The sequence below is a fragment of the Pogona vitticeps genome, chromosome 3, assembly GCF_051106095.1.
Source record: "Pogona vitticeps strain Pit_001003342236 chromosome 3, PviZW2.1, whole genome shotgun sequence".
Lineage (NCBI taxonomy): Eukaryota > Metazoa > Chordata > Lepidosauria > Squamata > Agamidae > Pogona > Pogona vitticeps.
Window position 1 is genome coordinate 72,465,134 of NC_135785.1, and position 27,476 is coordinate 72,492,609.

Genomic DNA, 27,476 nt, shown 5'->3' on the forward strand with positions numbered 1-27,476 from the left:
GGCTGGCTAGATTTAGTTTCTTGAATCATTCCCAAGAACCAAAGATGTTAATAAGTATTTCCTTGAAATATGCACCGTTCCAAGTAATTCAGCCTTCTGCAATTGGTGTACTGTGATCTCATTTACACCTAGAGTACAAAGATGGATTTCTAGGTCTTTTGGTATTGCACCCAAAGATTCAACTACCGTATTTTTTGCTCCATAAGACGCACTGGACCTTAAGACGCACATAATTTTTAGAGGAGGAAAACAGGGAAAATATATTCTGAACCAAATAGTGTAATAAAATATTTAATAAACTATAACAGAATAACATTTGAACCATGTAAAGTGAACAGCAGTCAATAGTGGCATTAAGAACCATTACCACTGTCATTAACAAATGGAGAGACTTAAAGCTTTGTGTACTCTAGTTTATATACCATAAATTTGTGTACCATAAATTTAATTCAAGTACATATAGACCATTATCAGCCAGTGATAAGACCTATACCATGCTACCTATATTTTACATTTCCTCCCCATGCTTATAGAAATGTCTCAATGAAAGATGAGATTGTTGTGCAACTCTGCCCAGCTACAGCTCAAGCCTATATTAAGTTAGAAATAGTTTGTCTGATTTGGCACTGCATTGAGAGGTCGCTTTTAGTTGTGTGGAGGATAAATAGTGGAATTAAACTATTTAACAGCTAGTTTTCCTTATTTACCTTAGGTTATGCAAATGAACAGCAACACAAAGCTTAACCCATTCACCAGCAGTAGCACATGCTCAGCATCAGACCAAATATCGGATTTCTGACATAATTGAACATTTATAGCATGCAAGGCACAACAGGTTAGGCTACACAAAGCCAAAAAAACTGAATACAAACTATAGTAGCTGAAATCAGGAAGCAGGTACTGTAATCCAGTTAGAAGTCACGAGGCACAGTTAGTTTCCTTGCTGCAACACCCTTTGGAAATACATTCTCTATTAGATGCCCAGAACTAGTTGAAAAGTCTGCAAGTTGAATCCAAATTTCCCATAGAAATGCATTGAAAATTAATTAATGCATTTTTATGGGGGGGAAAGATCAGAAACTTTTAAAAACTTAAAAGAAAGTCACTTACCAGGTACTGTAGACTGAGCCCAGCTCTTCACAGTGCCTTGGTAGAACCCAGAACAGTCAAAAAAGAGCCCCAAACAGCTAAAAGCCAGCAGGCAGCTGGCAGCCATTTTGTGCTCTTCTCCACTCCTGCCCCCTCCCCTCTCCCCACCTAAAGCTGATCAGCGCTGGTCTGAAACGCTTCCCAGGCAAGCAGGTTTCAACTCAAATGGAGCACCTTTTCACCCAAGCACGGTTTAACCCAAAACAAGCAGCTTTTAAACTAAATTTTACATTTTAAAATGACAATACCAGGCAGTCCCAGGTCTCTCTCTCAGATCTCTAACTGATTGGACTAGCAAGGAAGCAGACAAGCAGCCTCTTCACTAACTGAAAGTTTGAATTTCCCCGCTTTCCCTGCCTTCCCCGCATATTAGGTATGTGCACTGGAGGATTGTGGGAGGAACATTCCAGCCCCTGATGGGGGTCCTGTGGGGCACCCCAAAACACTGAGTAGGTCTCTTGGCCTCTTTCAGGACTGGGGCTGTGCAGCCCTGTTCTGATCAAGAGGTGCAGCCTGGGGGGGGTCAACATGCCTTTGGGGGATAGGGCACAGAAAGGGGAAGAATTTTCAGGGGTCATTCCAACTTATACCTGGCAGGGGAGATGCCATTATTGTAAAAGTGGTTTTCCCAGGGTAAGGCTCATCTATTGCACTTTGGATGTGCTGACCCCTATGATTTCCCCAAATGTGGGAAAATCAACTGCCTAAGTGGGGAACTGTGTTTGTGGTTTCTCCTGGTTTTTCTAGAATCACTCTTTTTTTCCCTTTGGTCCTTGCCTATTCTCATTGCCTACTGCTATTGGCCTTGCTGGTTTTCCAGGTAGGCTGCAGGAAGCAGATCCTAGAAAGCCAGCAGTGCAGAATGGTGAGGTCCAAACAATAAGCAGTCTCTGGTGCCAGTTCAGAGGCCTCCCAGCATGGCAGTGGGAGGTTTCTGGGTGGTGGTGGTTGAACCCTTTTTTTAAACTGTATTTACTCCATAAGATGCACATACTTTCTCCCCCACTATTTGGGGGGGGGGAGTGCGTCTCATGGAGTGAAAAATACGGAACAACTTTAGTTTTCTTTGGTCATAATTGTTCAATTTCAATCTACGAGTCTTTGTATTTGGCAATCTTTTCAAATCCCTTCTTTGACTGCAATGAAGAGATATCACATCTACTATTGAGGCCAGCTTCTTTTCAACAATTTTCAGATCAGGTTCATTGTGAGCCAGATATTTATCAATTTGAATCCAGAAATTCCACAATATTTTGACCTCTCCATTTTCAACAACTTTTCAGTTTTGTGGTCCTACTAGTTTTTGGTCACTCATATATTTCTTACAGATATTCCAAAGCACCATAGCTGTAATTTTATTATGCCTTTTCAAATAATCTGTTCGTGCAATATTATTATTGACTAAAGCATTTGAAACATGTCTTTTCTTTTTCCTACACAAAACTCTGTGAGATTTTTAGTCATTATATTATCATTTTGTGGATGTAGAACCTGAATGGGCAATCCCATACTGGCAAATAAACTAATAAATTAACACAGCTAACACATGAAATGAAAAACAAATGGACCCTGAATATGGAGCTATTACTGTATTCGTTTTATTTCTCAACCAATTTGACACATTTTTGGCCACACGAATATCTGAACCAAATTACAACAGTAATTAAAAATAACCTTCAGTATTATCATTAATACTTGTACTATTTCACATAATTTATCCATTTGTAATCATTGCAACAACCCAATGACAAAAGTCAGTACATGTATTATTATTCCCTGCATTGCACCATGAGGTAGAGAGAGAGGTGAGTTCAAAGCTACCTACTGAATGCATGGGAAAGATGAGATTCAAATCAGTGAGGTCTGTCCTATAGCTACTAGTGAATGTTGCACTAGGTCGCATAACCACTAATTAAAAAACAACAAAGAACAGAATTTAGACATAACTTGTCTTGTTCAAAGCCAATTAAAACAATTTAAAGGTGGAAATCACTATTGTGGCAATTTTACCATTGGACACAACCACATTATCTGGCTCTAAATGGCTCAGACGATGGCGAAATGAAAAAGTACTATCAACATTTTGCATTGGGTTCTGTCCATCAAGTACTATGGGCAAAGTTTAAGATTTGAGATGTGTCATGAAAATCACGTACATGAGAATGTATCTGTTATATTATGTTGCTACCCTTGTTTCTTCTTTGCTTCCTACCATTTATGGACTTGCCACATTGCCAAAATTTAGTGCAAATCTCCTGAGTTTTGATAAATTCAGGTCAAACTATTATATCAATGTTTGCATCCTATGTTTGTCAGAAATCATGGTACAAAATAAGAATGGTGCACTTTCGGTTGGTTTTGGCTAATTTGTACCCTAACTCATTTTAAATGCCTGGTTACATGTTACTCATATGTGCAATTACTGTTCTGAGTCTGATGGCTGAAAACGGTTTTGCATGAAGATCTACATTTTTTCCTGGTTACCTTAGAACAATTATTTCTCCCACGTTTTTCTTTACAATGGATCTTACCTTGACTTCTAGTTAAATATGCATTTTAAGAACAGGGAAGAATACCTTCCTTCATTGTTCTGGAGGAGGGAAGGGAACCAGAACAAAATTAAAATGGGACAAATTTTAGCTGAAGGTCCTACCTCAGCTAAACCTTTTCAGTGACTTGAGTAGAAAGATAATCTTTCTGTGATTATGACCAAACCCCCTTGTTGCTTAGCAACACATAATTAAGGAATATGTTTTCAGATCCGCTTTGCAAGCTGGCCATTATCAGATGAAATTACTGGAGCAACAAATGTCATCCTCATGCAAATGAATTGGTTATAGAGAAAGAATGTTTGACTCAAGAAGGAAGCTGCTCTGCATTCTCAACAAAGCTGTTGACATTGTCTTCTAACAGACTAATAGTATAAAAGGGAAACCAACTATACATTTCACACCACTTCCTGGAATATACATTTAAAGATGAGCGACCAAAGAATAAAAGTCAAAGATACTCAGATATTCTAAAGTGTTTCAGAAGTAAAAAGTGTCTTATCTGTATTCTGAGACGTTTGTTTTCAGGGCAAAGAATTTGCGTTCCCAAATCATTTGTCCCTTGTTTGGTATGGAAACCCGCCTTTGGCCTAACAACCAGAATGAAAATTGTTGTGTTCAAAAGCAACTAGAAGGATCTAGACTCTACTAGGTGCAATTTGATCACACTGTCACTTTTTAAAAAGCTGTATTACTACTGCTAGTGAAGTAACATTAATGGAATTAAAGAAACAATGGCTTCTAGCTGCAACCTAATATCGGCTTTTCAAAAACCATTTTACTGTACGGAAAAGAACAATTCTTCATTTGTATACAAAACTATACTGAAATCATTCCATCTGAATATCCTTCAGAAACTATCCCAATTAAAACCAGATGCCCCACCTCAAGCACACTCATTACATACTTTCTCTTCTTCCAAAATTACTAAAATAACAGAATTGTGTTTTAGCATATAAGCATTTTATATTAATTATGACAGCCCACATCCTACGGAGTTTCCCTTATTTTTCAAAGCAATTTATTTTTAAAGAAGCCACACTAGCCTATGTCCAACTGTTAGTGTCAACTATATTAGACCTACTGAATCAACAGGGATGTGGTGGCGCTGCGGGTTAAACCGCAGAAGCCTCTGTGCTGCAAGGTCAGAAGACCAGCAGTTGTAAGATCGAATCCATGCCACAGAGTGAACTCTCGTCATTTGTCTCAGCTCCTGCCAACCTAGCATTTTGAAACCATGTAAAAATGCAAGTAGATAAATAGATACCACTATGGTGGGAAGGTAACGGCGTTCCGTGTCTAGTCGCGCTGGCCACGTGACCACTGAAACTATCTTCGGACAAACGCTAGCTCTATGGCTTGGAAATGGGGATGAGCACCGCACCCTAGAGTTGGACACAACTGGACTAAATGTCAAGGGGAACCTTTACCTTTTACTGTAGTGAATCAACAGACTTAAGTCAGCACTAAAATAAGTCCAAATGCAGCCATATACACAAAGCTCTGATCTAAATAAGATATTATTTCCTAAACTGGTGGCCTTCAGATGTTTTGGGCTATAAATCCTATATACATGCAGGCCATCAGATGAAAAAGCAAGGAGTTTTGAATTTAAAGCTTATATGAATTTCCTCTTTAAAATAACAGAATCACAGATCAGATCTTTTTTTATGCTTATTATATTATACTCTGGGGAACAAGCCAGTTCAGAATAAGCATTTTTGAAATCAGTTTGCCTCTAATAGAAGGGAGTTAAACATATGCTCATTTTTTCTACTTAAATCAATGGAACTTAAATGAAATTCATGGTGGCTGGGTAGGGTATTCTGTTACAGCTTTGGGGGGGGGGAATGTCTATAGTTTTCAATGGGATATGCAACTCAATGATAAGATTATAGAACTATAAACAAGACCACTAAATTCAGCAGCATTTATTTCCAAGTAGGCGCCCATAATACCAACTGCAGTGTTAGGCACAAATACCTGCCACTGAATAGTGCTACAATGCAGTTAGTCAAAATATGTATTTAGAAAGACCCCCCCCACACACACACACAATTTCAGAACCCTTCAAGGTTCTTTTTTGCTTAATTTAGTTCACTTAACTTACATATTCAGAGTAAAAGCAAGAAGTAGGAAAGGAATTTCAGGGAAAGCAATCCCACACATTTATCACAACCCTAAGCACATTTATCACTCTAGTGGTTAATCACTGGCTTTAGCAGTAAAGACAGATTTATTTTGTTCACTGTCTCTACCTTTGTAAGTATATCTAACAAAAAAATCAACAGCATACTATTTTATTTGACACCCTATTTAAAAACAGGAAGAAAACTACCCAAATGAAGTAACAATTGCTACTCGGGTCTGGCACATCATTAGTGATTTAACAAATTTAACTGAGGAAGCACTAACCATTTTCTCAGAAAAATACATATGTGTTGATAAAAATTGAGTGAAGAGTCTAAAGATGGAAACCTTCAGCTTAATTGTCTAGAAAGTCTAGTACCTTATCTTATGTACTTTGAAAATAACAGAAATATCATCCATTGCTGAATGATGATTTAGCATATCTGCATTTTTTTTCTGTCAACAAGACTTTTAAAAAATCCCAATTAAAATGCACCGAGAATCCCAGCACAAGAGTGATTTATTGCATATAAAGTAGATTAATGTCACCTCATACTGATGCATGAGACTATCTATTTAATAGTTCATTTCTAAGGTTATTAGAACACTTTAAAAAAACATGAACACAACAATAATAAAGAATTCTATAAATGTATTAGAAAATGATTACTTGGCTCGGGTGATGCCATGGTGGAGACAATGACTGGTGGCCCTGTACGTCTTGTGGGTTTCTGGTATGGTGAGTGCTGCACTGGAAAACTCGGTCCTGCTTGCACCAGGCTGGGTTCTATCTGCCCCCCTTGCTTTCGAAGAAGTTGGGGACTGTTGTGAGGACTGTGCATTGGAGATAATGGAGGATTCCTTTCCCTCTTCATCAGCTCCATGGGTACTGTATATGTGGTTGAGTACGCTGTTTTGGGACTTGGATGTGGGTTTGTTTGCAGAGCAGTCATAGATATTCCAGTGGGAGCAGAATAGCCAGATGCTTGTCGAATATGCATATTACATGGGCTAGAAGCAGGATAGCCAGAACCAGGAAGAAAAGGACCAACCTGACGAGGCAACCCAGAGGCAGGGTAAGATGCAGTTTCCAGAAGATGCTGTGTTGGAGCACTAGAAGGACGACGGGTTAATTCTGCTACTCTCGGTGACACCGGTTGCATAGAAGTAGCTGATGGTTGGTGCATTGCTGTCCCATCTGCCATAGGACTGGTGGCAGGGTGCATCCCAAACTCATTCTGGAGCAATTCACTTCGATGACTAAAGCTGTTAGATCTGTGCCTGGGACGGATGGTGGTGCTTTTCCTATCCTGCCTCTGCAACTGCATTTCTGTTTTATAAGTATGGGCAATTCGAGAAAGGACTCTTGCCTGCCCTAGATTTGGTGCAACTGATTTTATATCATTATCCTCCATCACTGTCAGCATGTTCAGAGAATCAAACCCTTGCTGTAGCAAGGAACTGAGCGTACTTTCAGATACCCCTTCAGAACGCATAAGTGCTAAGAACTCTGGATCCACGTTCCTTTTAATATCCTGTCCTGGAAAAGGTGTTGTCATCTGTCCATGGGAAGGAGTTGTGGCTGTTTCATAGCCATCATAAGGTCCTTTTGTATTGACATTTTCCCTAACTGGCCCATAACCACGGTTTACAGGGGTAGCAGACAGAACTACACTTCCATCAGGAGCTGCGGTTGAATTTGGATCAACTACTAAACACGTTGGAGTAACCTGCCTACCAGCTGCAGAATCCATAGATCTATCCATTGTGTCGTTATAAAGCTGACGGTTGGGAAAGGTTGGAGGTTCTGCTCCATATCTTAGCGTGGGAGGTTCAACACCATACCTTGCAGAAGACGGATCTCTGCTTCGCATCCTCTGTGCCTCAGGGACCATTTTAGACACAGGGTCTCTGTACAGACGGTTTGCTTCATGCGGGGCAGGCGACCGTACTTGCATCTGATCCCAAGCCGACCTGTTACCGGGCTGTGGCATGCCATAATTCAGTAATGATCTATTAATCATGTGGTCCCTATAGTAGCGTGGATCTTTAGGTGATCTGGCAGCTAAGGATGGGTCACTGTAGTAATCCTGAGGCGGCAAGGAACTTCGTGCAGACATTGCAGGCTGTCTATCGTAGTATGTGAAGTCAGGAACAGAACTTTTCCGTAAAGGACCTTGGTTAAAAACTGGCTCCTGGAATGGATATGGCTCCTGCTTCATTTCAGCACCTCCCGGCAAGATGATATCATGCGGTCTATGGGTTGGCTGCTCATACCAGGCTCCCTCGCCACCATAGGTTAAAGAATTCCTTCTCCCAGGCGGTAGCTGGTATTCAAATGTATTTTCATTTTCCCAGTTGCCTTCATACCATCCTGCAGCATCCCAGCTTTGAGAGCGGCCAATATGTTTGCTTGGAATTGGCATCGGAACGCTACGGTATTCGTCTTAAATAAGGACAGGCAAGCTCTCTTTGTCAAATCTTCAGTTACGTGCATAAAAAAAACACACACAGATAAAAAAACAAAATGCACTATATTTGAATCCTTCTGCGGCTTCAGCCCAACAGGTGGTTTACTATTTCAAAGTGCTGCCTGAATTATTAATTCTCTGAAACTTTAGCCGAGAAAATACAGAAAGAACTAACTGTAACTCAGCCTTGCTCTGAAAACGGTAGAATGGAAAGGTCTCTTCTGTACGCTTCAGACACGGAAAAGGGCTGCTCTACTTAATCCAGATGGTTTATCCCTTCCTGCTTGGGATGGTTTGCTCACATGGACAACCAGTCAAACAGTGTGTGAGGATTAAAGGCTAAATAAAACCCCTAAAGCTTTTGTTCCATGTGACACCATTTCAGCCTGATGCAACTTACTGCACCCACCCCATGCAAACACCACAATATTAATTCCTCCCCAGATCACAGCTACTGCATGCTATTTTGTATATGTGTGCGCGCACACACATATGTTTCCTACCCATGTTACAGGTTTTCTTTGCAATCATACCTCCCCTCCGTCCTTGCCAGAAACCACTAGCAACAGGGGGAGGAGAAGGGGGAGGGTAAGGGAGCGTCAATGTCAATTCAATCTTAATCCATCCTGATGAAATGCTAATCCACCAAACAGAACTGAGGACACATTAAGGAGGAGCAGGCATCCCAGTCCCATGAAGCAAGACAGGCCAAGTATGTACGGCTGTGCTTGGAAACAAGATAGGTATCATGCACAACTCTTTATAAGCACTACACATTTCATAAAAAGCATTACTGGGGGACCATGGGGGGCAGGGGAGAGAGACAGGGAAGGAAAAAGGCCACTTTCAAAGTATCTCCACTGATTTATTCTCCAAAAGGATTCTTTGCATTATTACTACAATTCTCAAATCCTTTCATCATCCCAGGAAAGAAAATTGCAGAAGTGTAATCTCGAATTTATAATTTTAAAAACCTGAGAAGAGGTCATAGAAAAGGGAGGATCAAAGGCTCCAAAGCTTTGGTTTTACAAAGCCTAAAAAAAGGAGAATATATTTCACTTACTGTCTCTTTGTATACTATTTACATACATACACAATGCGCAGACACATCTTCACAGGGACTCATAGGTAAAGCAGACACAATTATTATCTTTTGCACCATTTCTGTGCTAATACGGATTATACACTCACAAGAGAATGAGGTGAAAGGATTAAGACAGAGGCACCTATTCTTCTTAACCATAGTAGCTATTGCAACAATCACTTTATAAACACAAATTCAACAGAGAACCAAATAGCAGTAACCAGACTATAATAAATTTTTGTTGCTGGAAAACCAACAATATATGTATTTTTTTTAATCCCAAGGCATATACAATAATATGTTTTGTCTATTAAAACAGAACAAAGCTACACAAATATTGCAAGATTTATAATGTTTCCTTTCTCTGCAATAAGTACAAATACCCACACAAATGTTAGTTTGACACCTTGAGGAAGAAAAACAGCACAGTAAATAGTCACCTTTTGTTGCTGTTGTTGTTAGGTCAGCTTGCGCGTTTTTTAGGGCTAATCCACAATAAAGTGATTGAAGCCCCAGCCGTCACATGACAGTGTATTGTGCTATTATGATAGCTAAGTCACTAATGCAGTCTAATGCATCCATCATACAAATACCTCTGGGCTATATTTCTGACCCAAATACAGACAGTATTTGTAATCCCTAGGTTTTTTTTTTATTGCAGAAAACACAATCCTGTTCATCAACCACTAAGAATTTACACACAGACACAGTACTCTTAAAACTGATTCTCTACCAGATTACTTTTGTATTAGAAAATATCTGACTGGCAAATAATTGAAAACTCTGTGAAATGAGGGAAGCAATTTGTTAGATCAGGTCTATGTGTCCTGGCCCAGGCACAATTCAGATGTATATTGATTCTGTTTAAGCTGTGGGAAGCATGGTTTAATATAGGTACTACATGAATGTTGATGATGGATAAATTTTAACTTAATTTTGATTTTTAAAAAATTGAAAATCTTTCAAAAAAGATTTTAGAAGCTCCAATATAAGCAGTACAGCTACAGCAGAGAGGAACCCGCTTAGCTTTTAAAAGAAATTTGCTTCATTATTTTGTTTTTCTGTCCCATCTTTCACTGACTCTTTTTGTTTCATAGAATTTTAATTATGACATGGATCCAAACAACTTCTTAAGGCTCATGCAAGCAGCTTGGCCATGCTGAAGAGAATTTCTTCTCCCCATATAATTCCCCAATGCAGCCCACGCTGTTTCCTCTACTTCAAAAGCAGTTCTGCATTGTGATGTCCTTTTTTAAAAAAAGAGTGGTGATAATCTAGACAGCCTCGGAGTCACAGAACTGGTCATACGGTTTGCTGAATTGTGTTTTTTGCATTCTTTGATTATATAGCACTTCAGGAACAACTCTCTGTTAAGGCTGGGTCAAACAAATAGTTCTAATATTTATAACCAGAAATGGGGCGGGGGGGGGGGGGAGAGATAAGGCTCTATGGCTTTTACTTAGGCTGGCCAATCAGTTCCTATTGTAAAAAAAGAGAGAGAGACATTTTCTAACCTAAAACAGGTCTATTAAAGTCTTTGTGGGTTCAGTTTATTATTTTGGGGTCCAAGATATATTTTCCAGCATCCTGGAGAACAGTCCAGACCTTCTAGTTCTAGGAGAAGACGACAATGGCAGCTAGCCCTCAGAAGTTAGTTTATTTAAGACAATATACTAACCGAACAGTTATTAATTCGATAGTAACTTTGTTCACTCTCTTAGCAGGTAAAGTGTTTCCTCTTCAAAGGTGTGTGCATGCACAGCAGCACAGTGGTTTCTTTTCGTATTTATAACTTTCAAATGCTGCTGTGCTGTCTCCTCAAAGAGGCAAATTGTACTAAATCAAAAGCGCCAGTACTGTATAGTTGGGTGAAAAGTCTCATTTACCTCAATGCCTACATTTTCAGCTTTGCTGCATGGATGCTGTTAATTTGTAGGATAAAGGGGAGTTCTGATTCTCATAAGCCAAATTCAGCTTTACTTTTCTTTTCTTTTTTTAACATTTTATTATTTTTTATAACATACATACCTACAGAGACAAATACCAAAAAAGAGACAGAAATGCCTACAAAACAATAACACATAAAACTAAACAAAACATACAGTGGGGTCTTGACTTAAGAACGGCTTGAGTTAAGAACATTTTGACTTAAGAACCACTCTCATAGGAAAATGTTGACTTGACTTACATACTTAGATTTGAGTTAAGAACTGAAAACAACCACGTGGGAGGCAGGGAAAGTGCAAAATTTGAACTTTCAGTTAACTGTTGGCCAGTGAAAAGGGTGCCTGTCTGCTTCCTCACTCCTCCCAGTGTTCAGAGAGTGGATTGGGAGACAGTCTTCAGACTGCCTGGTACTGTACTGCCTGGACTGTATTTTCCCTGCCTTCCCTGAACCTTTCTTGACCTAAGAAAAAAAGAAACAAAATATCCCCCTCTAGTGGTCGAAGGCAGAATAGCAGCTTCCCATTAGTTTCTATGGACGGAAAAGAGCAGATACGGATCAAATGGTTTTCAGTGCATTCCTATGGGAAATGCAGATTTGACCGGAGAACTTTTTGACTTGAGAACCGCCTTCCAATACGGATTAAGTTCTCAAGTCAAGACCCCACTGTACAAGACTAACAAAACATACAGCGGGGAGGTATTTCCCATACCAGCTTATCTATTATATAACTTCTGACTACAGGAATAATATATCCGTGTGCATCTGCACATGCTATATTCCACATCCCTTTTTTGTGTATCTAATTAAGTATCTAAACATCCTAAATTTATAAAAAAGATATTGTAAATTCCCTCATCTGCATTTCCATCCATCTAACTTTCATCATAAACATTTATCATTTCCTCTTAAAAATTACTTATCTATCATAATATCCACACAGGCCTGTTCATTCCTTGATGATCTCCATTCTTATATACAGAAGACTGTGTATTTAATCTTGTGAGCATAAACACTCTTATAGTTCACACATATTTAATATTTCCATATACGTGCCTTGAAAGAAAACATCTAATATTATTATTCATCATTGTCTAGCCTTAAATTTCATGTCTGGCCGAATTTGCTTATATATCTTAAATCAACTGATTTCCATTATTTGTTCAGCAAGTATCTTCCTCTTTTCTAATTTTTATTTATCAACTCCAGTGTCATCAAACTGGGTTTGGCCTCTCTAATCTTGTCAACATTGTCACTGCTATAATCACACATATTTAATGTCTTAACATTATGTGTCTCACAAACAGAGTATTTTCCAGTTTTGAAATGCCATCTATAATATTTCTTTAAAACATTTTCAACGCGGTTGACTAATTTCACCCCAATATAATCAGTGGTTTGCTTTTGGAGCAACATAGTATATGATCCCTGGTCATAAATTTCTGGCCGGAGCTTTGCCCATTTCTCCCCTTTTAAATTCTTTCTTTCAGGAACAGTCTTGATATACATTCTCCCTTCCACGCCCCCCTTTCATCTTTTTTAGGCATCTTTTGAAAAAAAAGGAACGTTTTTCTTCTCTCTGACTCTGGTTTCTCTAACGGCAGCTATTCCATGATGGTTCTGTCCTGCAACCCTTCTGCTGTTCCTGAGGGGGCCTGCCCACGCTGGTACTTAGCTCCCCCCCCGCGAGCTGTAGCTGTCTCACAGCGTACCTACCTACATGCACCTTCTCGGCGATTAAGATCAGCAGAGGAAGCCCTCCTCTCATTCCCATTGCCAGCACAAGCACAGCTGATGGGGACACGGGAGGGGGCCTTCTCTGTGGCAGCTCCCAGGCTATGGAATGCTCTCCCTTGGGAAATCAGGATGGCCCCTTCCCTGTTATCCTTCCGAAAAAAGCTAAAGACCCATCTCTTCAGGCAGGCTTTTAACAATTACAACTGAATCCCTGAACCCCATTTTAGCAGATAATTTTAATCTTTTCATTTTTTAATGTTTCAACATTTAAATTGAATTTTAAATCATACATTGTTTAATTTGTCTTTTAATATTTAACTTATTGTTTTTAATTGTGTGAATATTGTGAGCTGCTTTGGGTCCCTTGTTGGGAGAAATGCAGCATATAAAAAAAACTAATAATAAAAACAGCAAAGCATTAAAATGCAAGGGACACATATACAACACATGATTGACACTGACAAAAACCTAACTGCTATGTATACAGAGAACAACAGATCTAGAATACAAATGAACTTTACCTGTGGCTGGCAAAAAAGAAATGTCATTAGCCTGAAAAAAGGTGTATGTTTTTTCCAGTCACTTCAATATCCATGGGAAATTACTATTGAGAGTTCTTTGAAAATAATTTTTTCTAGAATCTGAGATGAAGGATATCCAAAAATTATTCTATTTTGAGTTCAAAGCTTTAATAGTGAACTGATTTGGTAACAACCCTTTGGTAAAAGCTTGGATTTATCTAGCTGCAAATTAAGATGAGGCTTGAGAAATTCCATTTATCAATTATTCTTATGATACTGATCCCTGACAAGTATGTATAAATGAGTAATTTTTCATTACAAGCTTTTATTGAAAAGCTTAATATCTCAGTCAAAGGACTTATCTTTGGTGGAAATACTTAGTTACTGGAATAACATCTGTACATATTTGTGATAATGAACATTGGGATACACTTCTGTCAAATAAAAACATAGATGAAACTACTACCAAAGTATGACCCCATTGTTTTTTTGCAGAACAGGCACTCTCTTGTAAGCAAGAGAGGAGGTTTCAGCATCGTTTAGTCAGTATTTAGATATGGGATTTTTAGAATTCATGGAACTCCTAGTAGTCTTTAGGAATTCGCCCAGTCAGACTTTTGGATGCCTCTCAGGAAACTACCAAACCCATAATGCCTTGGTGTTCCTAGCCAGCTTAGCTCTTACCACTTTTCCCATCTTCAATATGTTGGAGAGAAGCCATTATTTCTCAGCTGAAAGTGATTACAGACACCTGAAAGCACTGGGCTTTTTGGCAAAAGCCCCTGGAAGTCTGGCTGGGGGAATTCCTCCAATGCTGTAGTCCAGTGGTGTTGAACTGTGGCCCTCCAGATGTTCTTAGCCTTCAACTCCCAGAAATCCTGGCCAGCAGAGGTGGTGGTGAAGGCTTCTGGGAGTTGAAGTCCAAGAACATCTGGAGGGCCACAGTTCGACACCACTGCTGTAGTCCATGAATTAAGAAAAGCCCACATCTAATGATGTTACAGATTGTAATGCCTCTCTGTTTAAGACATATGAGGAACAGAGCTGTATCAACCTCCTTTCAGTTTCCTTTCAGTTCCCCAGACACAGTTGTCACAAATACTGCTCATTCTTCCTATGCTGTCAAAATAACACTTTAAAAAAACCCTTGCAGAGCATTCAGAGGAGACTGCACTTCAACCTTTCCCCTTTATCACCATTAATATAGGAAATGTAGCATAGCTTCTTCTCGCACCATCCAACATTTATCTCAATAGGTTAGGGGCACAAGGAAGAGCAGTGCTTTTGGAGACCTCATTCCTTGAAGCTAAGCAAGAGAAGGGGAAATCCCATTGTAAGTTATAGTGGGAAATTGCCACTCATTAAAAAGGATCTAGCTGTGTTCCTGAGTACATGTCCATCACATTATCATGTATGCATCCCAAGCGAGAACCAGTAGCTTGTTAACGAGCAGCAATTTACACTGCAACATATGCAATCTCCCAAATGTAAACTGTTTATAGGATTATGGCTAGTATGCACTTTTTTAATCATGCAGTTCATCTATTCATCCTTCTGTGAGCCACACATCTTTTAGTCTGTTTATAGCACTGTGGATAAAAATAAATTAAAATAATTAAAATCAATTTTTAAAAATTAAATCATTATTTAAATCAATCTGATTTAAATGAAATCTACCCTGGTTTATAGAAAAAAAATTCTGAAATTTATCAGTTCTGCAAAGCTTCTTTTGCCCATAGTAAATAGGCACTGTTGTGCTCCACCCTGGTCTTTGTGAAACTGTGTTTTGCAGTCATTTATAGTATTTTCATACACTTTGGGGCAATGTTTGAACGTTATTACTGAATAGTGTCAGTGATGTACACAATCACCCCTTGCTAGCCTATCACAGAGTAGTTTTGGCACAATTTTTTTAAAACTCTATAAAACTTTAGTACATGACAGAAATAGTCATTATGTAATTCCTTCCTGCATGATATGTTTTATACATTTAATAGAACAAGCAACACTTCTCTATTAAAACACTTTCTACTTCACTTCAAAGTCTATCAAGTGACATCCAGATGGTCCAGTTAAGTCTTGTGGTGGGAGAAGTGGGCCACTGACACTTGGCAGTGGCAGTTGGGAAGCTACTTGTATTCTATAAACCAATGCACAAGTACACAGTTGCAGAGTGCCAAATTTAAATTTTTGTTAAGTACATTAGGAAGTAGTTCTACTAAACCTAAATGTCATATATTTGACAAGACAATTCAAGAATTTCCACTTTTAGGGTTAGCTATAGCCAGAATGTAAGCATCTCACATTAAGCACAACATGACTACCTAGAAGCTATTGCAGCTATTGTGATATTATTTATGCAACAACATGCAAATAAGCTACTGCAAACTTGTACACAGTACATGTTTCTCACTTGAACTTCAATGCTGAACCATTTGGCCCACACTGCTGCACAGAATTATTTTGTGTAAAATACTGTAATGATACTTGTGTTAAAAAATAAGAAATTCTACGCCATTTCAGTAAGGCTAGGACTACTGTCATAACAGAATATTTATATGTAGAGGTCAAGAAATGTTTAAACATTGCCCAGGATCTTTTAGGAGCACTTAACATGTACTATGAGCACAAAATTGAAAAAACAACAACAAATGAATAAACACATTGAAATGAAAAACCAAAATCAGAGTGAATCTATATTTTGGAACTTTATGCCAATAGACAATAATACTGAGCAAAATGAAATTGCTTCTTTATTTCTTCGCCTTTTACAAAAGTCTGTTAAGTTGGTAATGCTCAGTGAGCTGTTGAGGGCTCCATTTGGTTCTTTCACACTTTGCTAAATACGATTTACAAGATGCTGATTTGTACAGCTTGTTTCATGTTTATCTAACATGCTAGATCTTGTTGTAGAGATTCCCCTATGCCCGAACTTTGGGAGATGTAAGACAAGGGAGCAACATGTGCACAGCTTGGAGAAAAGAACTGCATTCCTCAGAGGTAGAAATAACTGTACATCTGTCCAACTTGGAATCTAACACAGTGTCTCATTTGGAAATAAAGTAAAGTCCATTGAAAAGGGCCAAGAATTAGTGAGTACATAAGCAGAATGGCAGTATTCACTTGAACTCTGTTTATCTAGAAGATCTGGTTCATCTTCTATAAGGATTCATCTATTTTTGACTTTAATTACTCATCTGGGGCATAAACATTAGTGAAGTGTTAGTGTAGCCTTTTCCTGATTACTGGGGTGAACTCCCTCACATACTGCAGAGCTGGCTACTCTGCTTCAAGACAGCCAGAATCATTTCCATTCTGGAGCCAGACATGAGCCACCAGAGGGGACTGGGCTTGAAGTCCTAGCTGTTGCACTGATGTAAGCAGTGGAAGTGGATGAGTGTCACAAACCCGTCTCCCCTCTTCCCTCATTGGAACCTGATATAGTACTTTAATAAATCTTTTGATCATGCCACTCTAGAATGGATGAAAGTGAATGAAGACACTTCCTCCTTAAATATGGAATACTTCAAACAGAGTGCACTGTCTGTGTCTGGATACAGTGAGATCTTTCCACACAGAGACATTTCAGTATAAACCCATTTTCTCTCTGAGAAACCGGCTTCCAAATTTTCAATATAGGTAGAATCAATGAAAAGAATCCCTCAGCCTCTTCTCATTCAGTAGCCCCTTGAACTGCATTTTCCCATGGATATCATTATATATATATTTCTTCCATGGCAGACAACAGGAAAGACGGCAAGGACTACCAAATTACAATCCCCAACCTGCACATTTCTCCAGGTATTATCTACCATCCTTGTGGATTATCATTACTGCACTGAACCAAGATCCTGATATTTACTGTTTAAATGGATATGGTCTCAGGCCCTGAATCTCAACTGGATAGTTCTTATAACAACATAAGCAATCACGATAAAGTTTATAGGAAATGATCAACAGTTCTTGCCTGAAATAAGATTCCATGGCAAGATATCAAAAGTGGACCATTATATGCAGTATGTTACAATTAGAGTGAATACCAAGTACTGTATCTCTTTGTAGTAAGTTTGGGTTACAGCTAAATCAAAGAACAACAGTACTGTTATCCTCCCTAGCTGCCGTAATTCTACATAATGTTTTAAAACAAGCAGATATGTTACACCAAGTAAAAAGTCATATTTCAAAATTTTAAATTTACTATCATAATACAAATAACTCCCACCATTAGAAAAGCTGAAAATGAATGGAAACTTCATGAACTTTAGCCAGCAGAAATTATTCTTCAGTATTATTTTAAAGTATCTCTCAATTGCATTTACTCATAATCTGTTATTCTCATAAATGTTTTAATAACTGTTGCAAAACCATGTTATGCAGTGTGTGACAGCAAATCCCTTCAGTATAATTAAAATTGCAAATGTACTTGGCAAACAACAAATGGATTTCTGGTTGTATGTAAACTGCACCTTTACAGATTAGGGAAAATATATTGGCCGGGGAAAAACAGATGAGATGGAAGAGAAAGACTTGTAAAATCCACTGTTCACAGGAAAATAATCTAAACTTCAATTGTATCTGATGCTCTGTTAGTAGGTTTGTCCTCTGATCCTTCTAAGTTTCTTGTACACTTAGCAACCACATCTGATAGCAAACATCAAACTGGAAGGATGGCTTTTGAAAAATCTAAAGCCGCCTGATAGAACCCTTTTAAGTCAGGTTCAAAGTCTGTTTTAGAGATGAGATAGAGCACTACACCTGTGTGTTTATGGCATTCTGATGGGTAGAGCTCGGCTTTCTTTCTGTCCCGCTACACAATTCTGGCAGTTGTCAGCGTTTCCCCCCCCCCCTCAGGATTACAAAGAAAGCACACTTCACTCTGCACTGGAGAAGATTAACCCAGTTTTGATTGGGTTAATTAAACTGACAGGTGGAATGGCTTTTACATTTTTCTGTATTACACGATGAAAGGGAGATTCCTTCCATCCCCCTCTTACCATGTATTCTCTGTTCTTTGAGTCTGAAATTCACTCTGACCTGACAGTGAATGCTGTTTCCCAAAGGATATTGGTATCAATAATGTGTTCTGCCATGAGGCCCACATGTGGAAAACAATCACTGGCACCCATCCCACTTTCAACTGATCATTAAATAATGTATGGCAAACTTAGCAGGCACTGGGCATAGGCATGGGAAGGGAGAAGATGAAGAGCTTCATCAAATTATTCCCCCAGTGGGGGGGAAAATCCCACATAGAACTTTTGAGATATGCCAAGATACAGACAGATGCTTCTCTAACCATCCTCTGAGAACACAGCAGCTGTTAATCAAAACACCAGGAAGAAGAAAAAATCCTATGGTACCTTAAAGGCTAACAAAATGCACCAGCTTTTACAGTTGCTCTTTAATTCAACAGGCTCTCATCTTCAAATATTTGAGCCACAGTACTCCTTGGAAGTTCACAGTACTCCTTGGTTCAAAATTGGTTCAAACTTGGGAAAGGAGTATGACAAGGCTGTATATTGTCCTCTGGCTTATTTAACTTATATGCAGAATACATCATGCAGAAGGCTGGACTGGAGGAATCCCAAACCGGAATTAAAGATTGCCGGAAGAAATATCAACAACCTCCGATATGCAGATGATACCACTCTGATGGCAGAAAGTGAGGAGGAATTAAGGAATCTTGTAATGAGGGTGAAAGAGGAGAGTGCAAAAAACGGTCTGAAACTCAACATCAAAAAAACTAAGATCATGGCTACTGGTCCCATCACCTCCTGGGAAATTGAAGGGGAAGATATGGAGGCAGTAACAGATTCTACTTTCTTGGGCTCCGTGATCACTGCAGATGGAGACAGCAGCCACAAAATTAAAAGACGCCTTCTTCTATGGAGGAAAGTGATGACAAACCTCGACAGCATCTTAAAAAGCAGAGACATCACCTTGCCAACAAAAGTCCGAATAGTCAAAGCTATGGTTTTCCCTTTAGTGATGTATGAAAGTGAAAGCTGGACCATAAAGAAAGCTGACCACCGAATAATTGATGCCTTTGAATTGTGGTGCTGGAGGAGACTCTTGAGAGTCCCCTGGACTGCAAGGAGAACAAACCTATCAATTCTAAAGGAAATCAAACCTGAGTGCTCACTGGAAGGACAGATCCTGAAGCTGAGGCTCCAGTACTTTGGCCATCTCCTGAGAAGAGAAGACTCTTTGGAAAAGACCTTGATATTAGGAAAGTGTGACGGCAAGAGGAGAAGGGGACGACAGAGGATGAGATGGTTGGACAATGTCATCGAAGCAACCAACATGAATTTGACACAACTCCGGGAGGCAGTGGAAGATAGGAGGGCCTGGCGTGCTCTGGTCCATGGGGTCACGAAGAGTCGGACACGACTAAACGACGACGACTCCTTGGAAATTACAAGGATCGTTGCTGATTTCATAAGGAAAAATACTTTAAAAAACATAACAGCATTTCTGCTATAAGTCTTGAACCACTTCTAACCCTACCACTCATGCCTATATGCGTTTTCTCTAGAAATCATAAATTCTAAAGTTGTCTTTCTAGATTGACCCTTGATGCAGCCCATCACTCACAAGAGATGATTTAAGCTACTGCTGATCAAATGACACTCTGTTCTGTCTTTCACTGTCTGTAAAAGTTTTATAAGATAACCAGCCAATTCTCATCAGAGATCAGTATCAGTAAATTCATTAAGAAGTCTGACACTGTTGGTCCTGGCACTAGTTTTATTTGTTGTTCAAATGAATAAAAGGGATGTTATCTAGACCAGCTATAGAGATAAACTAGCATTAATCACAGTGGCTTAGTTTCACACCAAACGATTTTCCCAAGCAAGACCAATAAAATGAATGAGAACTGAAGAGAGAAAGTGCTCTGTAAACCGTGTTTGCCTAATAATAACAAGCCACATTCCCAATAGTTACAGTATATAACCATGTTACGTAACTTCTTCAAGCTTACTAAGACATACACTAAGGAAAACTGGGGTTTTTTAATGCAGATATTTTTCAGGATGATGTATTTAACTACCTTCATGAAAAGACAACAATTACTTTCCCAATTTTAATTGTTCTTGAAACCATGCCCACAAAACACGAATCAGTCTCTTCACTCTGTAAGAGAGGTGTGAAATAAAGGAGAATGGCACAAATTATTTGGCTTAATTTCTTACTGTGCCTGTTTGCCACATCAAACATCATTTTACCTTATTTTAAATGCCTTAATGGTGGTGAACCATGGCAGATTAGTCTTATCCAGTTGTGTTTTAACATACATATTGCATGTATGTATTTTAAAGCATTCTAACCCTGCCTTTCTCTGCTATGTCCTTAAAGACAGGAACACATGTGTCTGAAGAAGGGGAAACAGCTGTATCTGTACCCCTGGAACAAGATTTTGATAGGAAGCTTGACGCTACCCAGGTAGAACAGTCTTTTTTTTTTTTTTTGGCTACTGAACCAATGCATCCCTTTCCAGATACTCACACTTGCAGGATTAAAGATCTAACAAAGAAGGTGTGGAGAGCTCGCTCCCCCTCACATACTTTAAAGTACAGCTGAATAGGGCTACTGTACAATGCTGCTTTGCCTTTGCAAATGGCATTCAGGCAGCCCAGGGCACAAAACCTTATTTTATGGAAAGGTGCGTTGACTTTTAAAACTGATGATGACTGCAGGGAGCATGCTTGAAGTTCCCAGTCAAAAACTATGGGCGTGATCAGAGAGGCAAGCAGGAACATGCTGGACGGTGCTGGAAAGCAACATTTCACTGGGTGTCTTTTCCTTTAAAACGATCTTTCCATATACACATGATCCAGTCCCCATCGGTCCAGCCCATCTCTAAAACAAGAGTAGTTCTGACATTGAACCAAAAAGGTCCTGACTGGGCACAGAGCAAGGTAAGGCTGGTTTGTGATTTCCTCCTGGATGTCATGCAGTCGCCGAAAAATAGCTCCAACTGGGCTGTGCCACAAGAGGTCCAAAATGTGAGCATATCACTGTCTGATCACTCCCGATGCCTTTTTAATAGAAAACAATGCTATCCTTGAAAGACCCTGCAACACACATGTAAGCCATGTGATCATGTGTCTTCAACAGAAACACTGAACTTTGATTATTCAAACTCAGCTTAAATACATACAGTATCAAGGAGAAATTCTAATATCTTTTCAAGCCTCTTTTTATAGCAAACAACACCAGGATGGCTTGCAAGTGGATCTGTGCAGAATGTGACTCATAGATAAAAGTGCACATTCAAATCAGTGTCAGAAGCATCCCACCTTATTTAAAACAGATAACAAAATCATTTAGCTGTCAGGGCTGTGGAGCTGTAAAACACAACAGTAAAAAGAACAAGCAAAGCATCAGAGCCACTGTAGGGGATACACTGTTGGTCCAGGACTCATGAAATCTGTTCAGATCCCTACTTAGCCATGAAAACTCACAGGGGCTTGGAAGTGGTAAACCCTTCTTGAACATCTCACACAGCTCAAAAACACTTATCAGGACCACCATATGTGAGAAGTGACTTCATGGGAAAAACACATACAAAAGCAAAGGGCTAGCACACTCGTGACAGTAGACTGCTTCTTCTCTCACATGGAAAGTTATTCGCTTACCAATTAGCTAAGAGATTGAAGTGCAGCCACTGATTAAAGTTGCAGTTAGTGACATCTCATATACAATTCTTGGGAGCTCTGGAGAAGGAGTACACATTATACAGAACACAGGGTGCCACAGATAATTGACAAAATACCCGCTTATACCTGGTAAATTATTCTGTGTCTTCATGTCACAGCAGTGAGCATTTCCTCACACCCTATCCAATGCATTAGCTGTCGATTGCAGAGAGAAAAAAATATTCATAAAAACATGAGTTAAGCCAAACTACCGTGTTTCCTTGAAAATAAGACAGGGTCTTATATTGATTTTTGCTCCAAAAATGCGTTAAGGCTTATTTTCAGGGGATGTTTTATTTTTTTCATGTACAGCAACCTACGTTTATTCAAAAACAGTCGTGTCATCATCTTTTGGTAGCTGCACAATGGTGGAGGGGCAGGTTTTCACTTAACTGTGGCTTATTTTGGGGGTAGGGCTTATATTATGAGAATCCTGAAAAATCATACTAGGGCTTATTTTCAGGTTAGGTCTTATTTTTGGAGAAACAGGGTAGATGTTATGGAGAGCCTGCATTTCATTGTCATCTCTTTGTACAATTCTGCATTCATGGAGTTACTACAACTAAGATCCAAAAAGCTCCAGGCTTATTTCATTATCTATCTGGCTATCAGGTTTGTTGTTTCGTATGTAATTTTACAGTGCTTTCCTTTTTTGTTTATTGTGTTTATCATCACTATTATTTTCATGATTTATATGATTTATATTTTAATATCTAAAACAATTTTAACTTCATCATAGAAAGATGGGACTTAATTGTCAAAACAAACATAATGAAATTTCCCATGAATGAAAAAGCAGCCCACAAATCTAAGTGTGAATAAAACCAAGGAGTATAGAATTCTTAACAAAGGATTTTCTTGATTATTTTTAACCATTATGTCTTGTAATAGACATAATGGTTAGAAATTTTAACCATTATGTCTAATTGTAATAGATTTAAAATATGAGAATACTAGGGAATATCTCTTGATTTCATTTTTTTTAAAAAAATCAGCATGGCTAGTAGTGATGAAATTGTTTTTTATAAAAAGAAATACAAATGAAAGACTGGCAGATTTTCTAAAGATTTTAGTTGCATTTCATTAGATTTTATTCCCATCAAGGCTTACCTTCACAAATTCTGTCCAATCGCTGGCGCTTGACTTTATGTTTGTCCACAAGTGCCATTGCGCTACTGTGTTTTACAACTTTTGGACTCAAAGGATAAACCAATCCTGCGAGAACTTATGAAAATTCAAAGTAGTCCGAGTGCATAACGTCACTTTGAATTCTGAAACAAGAAGAGAGTTGTATGTTGTTGGTCCTTGGTAAAACAAGCTGTATCGAAAATCTGTACACATGCCATCTATATTATTCGAGTAAAACCGCCTGAGAGCTTTGGGTCACTATGACAGTAAAGTATAAATTAAATGTCTCATTAGCAACTTGCAATGAAGATAAAATTAATTCGGACAATGTTTTGTTTCAGTTCCCTAGGTTTATTTCAGCTCCAGCAAATCCATGTACTCCTCACTAGAATGCCCCACTGAACTGCCACGGCAGCAGGGTATCACTGCCACTAGTACTGCCCCAGCCCTAAGTATGTTCCACTTTTATGAGAGGATGGGCTTGTACAAAGGATGTGCAAATTAGTAACACTCTCCTGCTTCTACCTTGAAACTCATTCCAAGATAGATGTGTGAAATAAAATTATATATGTTTTAAAAAAGCAAACAAGTACACTTCATAAGAGGAAAATGCATATTTTTTGAAAATAGATACAAAAATGCACACAAAAACAAGTATGTATTTTGTGTCTATTTTAAAAAAAACATGCATTTTACCTATTTTCAAATATACACAATTTTATTTCATGTAGAGATGTTCTCATAAATTTAACAAGTTCTGACTGTAAACTGCTTTTAGGTCTATATTCTGAATTTGTGGCATATGCGATCTGGATAAGGTTACATACAATTCTCATCCTTTCCTAGTTACTACCCTTTCCCACCAACAAAAGCCATCCTGCAGCCAACATGTGGCAGACACAGCTGCCGATACGTGGGTAACACATATATCAGCAACGATGTCCTCCCATATTTTTTTTCGATGTCAACTCCCATAATGCCTCACTATAAGCTATTCTGGCTAGGAATGACAAGAGTCACAGAAAAAATATGGAGTGCCCATATTGATGCAGCCTTGTAAGAATGGAAAACACACACGGATATACACATACAACTTGTAGGCAATTTCCTTCCCCGCCGAGCCCCTGAGGCCTGTGGAAACTCATACTGGAAACATGGGACAGCAGACTCTTAAAAGGGCCTGCAGCACTGCAGAGAGGAGAACTGACAATTACATTCAGCACAGGACCTCTGTAACACCGTTAGACTCTCTCAAACATGAAACACAGCAACTCGTGTCTGCCTTTCACCTTTGGCGCTGCCTTGGACAGAACACTGTTGAAACTATGTGCTAAATTCTGAACAGCTGCATCCCCAGAGACAGTATGTCAGGCTCCTGTTCACTAAGGAGTTAAGGACAAATTTGTTGGAAAGATATTAACATGCCTTGTATAGAGCCAGATTTATTCTTCATACAGCGTGTGGCCACTTCTACAGCACCCAGACCTTTACTGAATAAATTAATTTTGGAATAATGAATTGATTCTTGCCTGTATGCAGATTGTTTCCTGCACTGTAAACTGGATTTTGTTATACGTAAATGTATTTTTATCACACAGCCTAAAATAAAGTCACACCCTTGTATGTTGAAGTCAAGGTCATCCCAGGTTTTGGTCATATTCTGGAACACTGAATATGACCTTCCAATCAAAATCTAGATAACACATGTACTTCTTGAGTTTAAAACTTTTTATTAAAATTCAGCATAAGTTCTAGATGCTCAGAGACAAATGGAATCATATTGGGTGTTTCTTACTACAGTTGAGAAACCAGAATGCCCCACACATCACTTCTGGTAATCCAGGCATGGAAAGCATCTGCCCAACTTGTTCTTTGCTATAGTTTCTTGCATTTTCAAAGCTTACTTTCCCACGACACTCTTTATGGCAGTCTCTATAAATCTAGGGTCCAAGAAAAAGCAACTTAAGATCCTAATTCCTTCCTCTTTTCATACAAATTTGTCCAGTTCATATGGCTCATGAGAATCATACACATTTTTATACTCTTTTAGAACAATATACAATCATTTTAATTTCACCAATATGTAAAGAAGGCCATTTTATCAGTGCTTACGCCCAGAATATTAGTGCCATTGTTATGTAGTAGTCAAGAGTGTCAGCATTGGCCTCAGGAGACCTGAGGTCAAACAAATCCTTGTATTTCCAAAAGCCCTACTATAGCTGCTCTAAGCCAGATTTGACTTAACATCAGCTACAAAAACACAACAACACTGTCCGTACTTGCTAACAGATATTGCCAGTACTTAAAATTCTTCCAAGAGTTGCATGCAACACCCTGTTCCCTCACCTCAACCTCAACCCCAGTGCCTTCTAGAGTTGCAAATATCACAATACAATCACATGGAAAAAGTGAAAAAGAAAAAAAGGCCATGCATGAACATCAAATTTCAAGGAACAGTATACCTAACACATTAAAATTTCACAAAGTAAAATAATCCTATCTGTGATTCGCATAGCCTTTCTGGGTGTCAAGGTGGTATGGAAGTAATGTGGCCTAGATTATTACATCCCTGGCATGCTTAACACTGCTCACATAATTGGGTACCTAGGTAAACACATTATTTGAGTATGAAACTAATGGTTCATTTCTACAATGATTTGCAAGGGAGGGATTTCCCTGAAAGGACCTGTAATCTAACATCAGCTCCATCGGAGAAGGTCCTACACCTCTATCCAAAGGGAAAGAGAAGGGTAAATATGTATGGCATGATATATTTATGTATGCAGTTCTGTTTCATGAAGGCTTCATACTTTGGAGCAGAGATTCCTGATGTTGTTTATAATAATATGCCTAGAACAGCAGAACTGGAAGAGACTTTCTGGATCATTGTGTCCATCCCCTTGTCAAGGAAGAACAATGGGGAACTCAGCTCCCTACATTTGGCTTTGCAGCCAAATGCCTAAACCACTGAGCTATCCAGAAGTTTTACTAATATAAACAACTTTCCGGTTCCATTTTATTCTTTTATTTCCAGCATCCTTTAATAGTCTTCCCTTAAAGTCTCCCAACAATCATGAATATTCACAAATAAATTAATACTGAAGTGGATTCTTCAGCAAAATCATTTATCAAAACAAAATTACTTAGAGGAGGGGAAACATGATAGCTCTTGGATTCTTAAAAGCAAGTCAAAGAAAATGTGAAAGACAATACAGCTTCCAATTTTTAAAAAGCACACATTCATAACAGGGACTTCCTAACCCTAGAAATGTGAGGATTCAATCAAACATCAAATTGCCCCATCATTTGTATGTCATCAAAATCTTTCACTTTCACACAGAACATAAGTGACTGACCACAGGACTGGAGCCAAAATGTGGCCCCTGAGAAACAAAAGGGAAGTTATCAACATGTTCAGATGTGCCTCAAAGATTGCAAAACCCAAGACTGTAAATATTCAGCAACAACACACAAACAAGAACAGACTAATAAGGCTGTTGTACCAAAAAGAGAGAAAATTAAAAGCAGGAGTGGGGTGGGAATTAAGCCTAGAATCCTTATGCCTCCTTTTTGGGAGGAGGTTGGTTGGAATCTGCCATTTTCTTTCACCTTTATATTGAATACTCTTTCTCTCTCTTTCTCATGAGAGAGAGTTTTATGTACAATAAATTCACATCTTCAACACATACATCTTCTATCTCCCCACTCATCTTTGCCGCTCATCTTTGCCAACAGAGCTCAGAAACAACATAAGCCAAATTACTGCATGTAAACGTATCGTATACCCAAGAGTTAAAGGACATTTAGTATGAAACTGATATTTCATTCAATATTTCATTCTGTTTCCATATATCTGACAAAGCGGACATGTCCATGAAAATTCACATTAAAATATAATAGTCTTTAAGGTGCCACATGTTTTTGCCTTGTTTTGTTTCTTTGGATTTTGCCTGATACGCTTTCTAGAGGTTAACCTGAATCTCAGAAATCTACTCACAGAAGCAGGTTTCCACACCTTCTAGCCAATGCAAATATTTATGCATAATCCAATCTGCCCTTGCAC

The 27,476-nt window shown here is 38.7% G+C and overlaps 1 protein-coding gene and 1 pseudogene across 6 annotated transcripts in view; one reads left to right on the top strand and one right to left on the bottom strand.

Moving 5' to 3' along the window:
- Positions 1–27,476, bottom strand: part of CTBP2 (C-terminal binding protein 2) — a 254,425-nt gene that overhangs the window by 72,834 nt on the left and 154,115 nt on the right. For 3 of the 6 annotated variants that reach the window (XM_020791523.3, XM_072995418.2, XM_020791524.3), the window contains one exon: positions 23,396–23,556. The exons of 1 other annotated variant lie outside the window; for it this stretch is intronic. In XM_020791523.3, the coding sequence (XP_020647182.1) occupies positions 23,396–23,453 (58 nt within the window). In that variant the 5' untranslated portion in view covers positions 23,454–23,556. Of the gene's footprint in view, positions 1–6,498; positions 11,290–22,372; positions 22,442–23,395; positions 23,557–27,476 lie in introns of those variants that run through there. 2 more of the 6 variants (XM_078391198.1, XM_020791522.3) reach the window with 2 other exon arrangements.
- Positions 1,732–1,886, top strand: LOC140706147 (U1 spliceosomal RNA; annotated as a pseudogene).